The sequence below is a fragment of the Clytia hemisphaerica genome, unplaced genomic scaffold, assembly GCF_902728285.1.
Source record: "Clytia hemisphaerica strain Z4C2 unplaced genomic scaffold, Clytia hemisphaerica genome assembly, whole genome shotgun sequence".
In the NCBI taxonomy this organism is placed as follows: Eukaryota; Metazoa; Cnidaria; class Hydrozoa; order Leptothecata; family Clytiidae; genus Clytia; species Clytia hemisphaerica.
The window spans coordinates 121,084-126,695 of record NW_027104545.1 but is presented as its reverse complement, the minus strand read 5'-3'; the positions used below and the strand labels follow the sequence as shown (position 1 = coordinate 126,695).

At 36.4% G+C, this 5,612-nt stretch overlaps 1 protein-coding gene across 1 annotated transcript in view; it reads right to left on the bottom strand.

Annotated features, from left to right (window-relative positions):
* Positions 1 to 5,029: 5,029 nt before the first annotated feature.
* The window catches only part of LOC136822675 (uncharacterized), a 4,333-nt gene continuing 3,750 nt past the window's right edge, over positions 5,030 to 5,612 (bottom strand). Inside the window, exon 6 of the mRNA XM_067078967.1 lies at positions 5,030 to 5,058. Within this exon, the coding sequence (XP_066935068.1) occupies positions 5,030 to 5,058 (29 nt within the window). The remainder of the gene's footprint in view (positions 5,059 to 5,612) is intronic.

Below are 5,612 nucleotides of genomic sequence, written 5' to 3'. Positions count from 1 at the left end.
TTTTGTCAACTAAGAGAACATTTTTTAAATTTCAATTGAGATCATCCCAAAGTATGTTAGCAGACAATTTGAATAGCTGACAGATTTTGAAAACTGGAGAGGCCAACTGTCTTTAATCCGAGGGGGGGGCTACTTAGGCAAAATGGGTGCCGAGTTTGTGCGAGCCATAAGGGGCCCTTTTTCACACCCTCGAAAGTCTCTCAAAGGGGTAAAAAACCTTTAAAAAGAAAATTGCGTCTCTGTAAGGGTCCAAAAATCACGAAAATCAACAATTTTGAGAAAAGATGACTTACCGGTCACCTCACAAACCTAGTACTCCGGGTACGTTTAATTAACTAGAGAGTTACAAATCTGCTCAAGAAATTCAAGGAAGGACCTTTCAATAAAATTCTACGTTACAATTTATAAATCTCAATATATATTGTATATATAAAAAATAGAAAAATATCAAGTAGTCTCACAAAGAATGAGAAAAATCATTTCACTGTAGTGCAATTCGACCCCGATTGTCTAACCAAAGGGCAGGGCGATAATGCAATATCATATTCTTGTCATTTCACATATGTATTCATTGTCCATAAATGGATCTTTAAAGTTAGCATATTATTTTTTAATTCATCTCAATCTGTTAGTGTTGTACTGCCATAGTTTCCTACAGTTAGGGAAACCATCCATGATCCTGCCATTCTATAAGCCAGCAAAAACTAAATGACACTTGTAAACTTAAGTTTCTTACCATTTTCCATCGAAAACAACCAAAAACATTGCTACTTCCCAAAGCCGGAGACCAAAACAAATTATCTTCCAAGATTATGGCGCCCTTTTGGATCTATTGTTAAGGCCATCTAAAATGGTGGAAAGAGTTGCGGAAAGACAAAGGCGCTCGCTGCATCGAGGGTGGTAACGCCAAAACGCCCAATATGATCTTCCAACAGAAGGCGAGTTAGTTGCCGCGCGATTTACGTCATGCACTCCACCGCAGCGCATAACGAAGTGTGTTTAAATGAATATCATTAATTATAAGAATATCTTATGTGCTTACTTTCAGTAAACTTCAAGTGCTTCATTAAAGATGAAGAAGGTAAGAAGATAAAAAATGCGCTGGATAATTTTCATTGTAACAGTTTGATCAATCATCGCTGAAAGTTTGAAACAGTTTTTCCGACGCAAAAGAAATTGTCAGCCAATTAAAAGCACAGTGTGCTTATACTTACTATGTTTGCTACACCGTCTAGGCTAAAAAAAGTGCGAAAAGACACGAACGCCATTTTTTATTGAGTGACGTTATGATTTTTTTTGATTGCGGCCGCGTACAGGAACTCGCCAAATGTTCCTAACTGTCCTAGCAATATTACTGACTTGGGTTGAAAGATTTCTGATAAAAATTTGATCTAGTTTTATTCAGTTTCAGAAGCTTGTATCATACACACCAATTGTTCACACAAAAATCATGAAATCATAATAATTGATATCCAGCATTTGTGGCCTTGTTGGCTTAAGATTCTTATTGCGTCATACAAGGATCCAATGATTCTAGTTCGTAACTCCAGTCTTTCTGTCAGTCTGTAGGTAAAAAGAAACAAAAATTTATAAGGATATGTGTGTATAAAATGATAAGATGACTAAAAGATTATAGTGATTTTCAGAGGCAGGTTCACTTTGAGTAGCTTAAAATTCCTCCATTGACAACCTGAAATCTGCCTCCCTCTTCCACTATTTTTAGTGTTATTGTGGTACTTTATAGAGTTGGAAAATACTTTAAATTTCATTAAAAAATTAATATGATATACAGGTGCTAAAAGCAGTAATAAAGCACTACCGCCGAGTACAGAGGACCACTGATCACAGCTAAAACATGACCAAAGAATGTAACATAGTACAATATAGGGTAGAAATAAACACAAACTCACCCCTCTGCTATCTGAAGTATGCAACTGCAATGGATTTATTAACTTTTCTTTAGCTCAACGCACGGTTGTGTGCTGTGAGTTGATTCCTGAGTCAGAGTGATTTGACGTGTTTTGGCAGCAGTTCTTACACAGCAAATGTATAAGATATATGTTTTGCAAAGCATCATGTTCCATTTCCAGATGTCCTTTGAGTTTATTTGTTCATTGAATACAATCTCTAGCTTTAGATAGGAGAATGGATACACAAAATTCAAGTTCCAACTTTCATAGTTTCTGCAGGAGATGATAGAGGCAAATCAGCCTAGTAACGACGTCATTTCGGTCTGTCTCAGCATGATTTTCAAATAAAATGAATAGAGCCCCTCGACCATGAATAGGTGTGGATCCAATTCAATTCTTTCGAGCAACTCTTCATCTATCACCATTCGAAGCAGCAATCCTATTCATTCAGGGAAAACCAAGATATTGCTCCATCTCTGACATCCACAATTTCAAAATGAGAGCCTGTCGGGTTTTCAAAGGTGCAAGTGTCGGTTTGTTTGTCTCGATGAATAAAAAGTTTGAGAATTATTCCTTCTGGATATTGGTACAACAACAATCTTTGAATCCTCTGAAAAAAACTCCATAGTGATAGCATAAGCACAAAGAAAGATATTCCAGCTGCAGTGGTTGTTATGCAGGAGATGTCGGAAATTTTTTTTTCGTCGCCATGTTGAAAATCTCCAAAATTCAAACTTTTGGTGGCAACGCGCTCCCTGCACAAAGGATAAAGCCGCGCTTTGTTTTTGAAACAATGAGTTATCCGTCCATCCGTTAGAGGTCGATGNTTTTTAGTTACTTTGAACAAGAAACTCTTGTGAATAAAGCTTGGGTTTTAAAGTGATATTTCGGAGAGCACAAAACATACACAAAAGATTGTCACAGAAACTTAAAGGAAATGCTCTTTTTGCTTTGGTCTTTTCCTGCCTTATTCCAACCTCTTTCCCTGCGTATTAAATATTATTAAATACTAGCCGTCCCGGCGTCGTCCGAGACGACTTCTTACTCCTTTTAATACGCTCGCTTCGCTCGCTTTTCTATTTTTCAGAAACTTGTAGGGATTTGTATACAAATGTACTTATTTTGCGAGAAGAAATGTTCTTTTTTCGTAAAAATTGATGTTTAAAATTTTTAAGGGGACACTAAAATTAATGCACATTAAAAAATATGGTGAAAGTATTTTTAGTTGAATTTTGATTTTTCTTCTCCTTATTAAATTGTATAAATTTGTCATAATTTCTTTTGTTGAAAACCTTCAAACAATAATGTTCTTGACTCGCTAAAAATAATGCTCATGCAAATACTGGTGAAAATTGAGTTAAAAATTTCTCGCGAGAAATCGGTCATACTTTAAACGTGCTTTTTTTTGGGTTTTTGGGAGAGGAAAGACTATTATTTTCCTCACGCAAGGATGAAGATAAAAAACAAATAGAAATTCAAATTCAGTATTAGAGGTACTTGGCAACACCGATCACTCCAAAGACCACAGTGCTTTACGGTGGAATATAAAGAGTGCCTTTTTTCAATACCTCTTAACAGAGTCAACAATTAACAATTAAACTCAATGCGTAAGTAAAAGCGTTTTCATTTTGCTATCTCAATAGAACAAAAAATAGCAAACATTGATTAAAAAATTTCATAATTGAATTGGGAATAAGTCATCAACTTTTCTCATATTGTCAAGTCCATTAAATTGAAATGTTTTTATCAGAGTATCAAATAGAAGGGAAATGTCATCGGAGCTTTATTAATCTCAAGGGTAATCATAAATATGATGTCTTTTTGAAAACTCAAATTTTATCTTCGACGTATTCCCATGTGAATCAAAATTATTTCATAACCGACATAAACTTTTTTTTTTAAAACTATAAATTATGCTGATAGTGCTATTGCACAGTCAGTTGTGTTTCTCCATCAAGGAGAAATGTGCTCTCTTGAATGGAAGTGCACTTGGCGAATAGAATTGAATATACAATCAAAAAGGCGCGAAAAAAATTGCCGTGTATTTAAAAATCGCTAGCGAAAAAGCCTCATGCGAGAATGGGAGAGTTCCGATTTAAGCGTATTATAATATAGATTAGCTTTTTGATGCCTACCAACAGCGCTAGATAATACCCTGAGAATGTTGTAATTCGCAGTGTAACTTTTTAACGTGATATTTTTGCGAAGCGAATATACACGAGCGAAGCAGTTTTGCTACATTGTGTGCACGTACCTTTAACTTCTATCTTAAGCAAAAATTTGCTATATAAATCACATCTTCAAACCGATGATTTTGTCAAAATGACGTTGAAGGGTTTGGCTTAAAGCCACGAAAATTTTCTCGGTTTGGTAGCTAGGACTGCGAAAATGCCGTTTTAAAATGGTGTGACCTAGCAGTGAACAGCAAATAAGTTACCGGAAGCCGAAACACGGACAATCTGAACGAAGTTGATCAAATTGCCGCGCGGGCACGCATCTCTAAACAGTGGTTCTTCGGTTTTAAATGTTTATTTTGCTGTTAAATGGAGAAAAAAATTAGTTTGAAAGGTGACAGAAAGAATCTTCATCATTCTTTTACTTTTAAAGTGGTTCCTACCAAAATTGCTGATTTCAAAGTTGACGTTTAACGACTACCCATAGATTGATTGAGCTTTACTTTTGGGTAATTTTTTTGGTCATTAGAGGATTTCCCTGTTCATCACAAGCAGTTATTTGTCGCATCGAAATTAAGGGAAATTTGTCTAAGCTCGCGCCGTTAGTGCTCGCTGTTTTGTTTGTGATCAAAGTGACTTTTCATGACTTTTCATGACTTTTCATAACTTTTCTTAGAGAAGTTTTTGAAGGTCGCTTGGGCATGCGCCCACTGACCTTTATTTTATATACCCTGGACCAAGCTATATCTGGCCCAACCTCGTTCCCTGCACATTATCAGCTTTTTAACTCTTACTGATAGCGCTAGATAATATTCTCTGGCGTCCATCAGTAACGAAAACAAGACGAGTCTCGGGTGAAACAAGGCATGTCCCAAATATATTTTGCGTGACGCACACCGCTTCCCGTTATTCCTTAACTTTCATATATAGCTCAAAACAATCGTATCAACGAGAGGATTTGAATAAAGGTAAAGCTGAAAATTAATTCAAGAAATTGAAAAATTTAGAAAATCAAGCATTCCATACACTAAGATTTTCATCGAAGATAAAAAAAGTGAATTTTTGAACCAGATATTTTTTGGAAAACATTTTCGGTACTTTAACGACCCTGATAAACGAAAAATTTATTTTTATTTTACCGACCGACCGACCGACCCATATTTTGCTAACGATCTGCCCGTAGAACGGTGAAAACTAGTTGCCAAGTAGCCTTCTCTCCTTGCCAAGTAGCCTTCTCAATCAATTCTTCAACTGGTCTTTCCTGAAAACCCTCTGCTACCAAATGTTAGGTGGGTTGAATCTAAACATTTGAGACCAGTCCAACAGTCTGTTCCTCTTAAGAATCCTGCATTGTAACACGCATGCGTAATTGGGGGTTGGTACTGTCACTTTCGGTCGGGGTTGTGGACGGCGAAATATGTCGTTCTTTATGAAATTTGTCGTTCTTTTTGTAAACCCCCAGAGGAAGTACTTTTGTCCAATAGGCCATTTCACAGTCTAGCGCGCAGTGGTCCTGATTACCCATTAC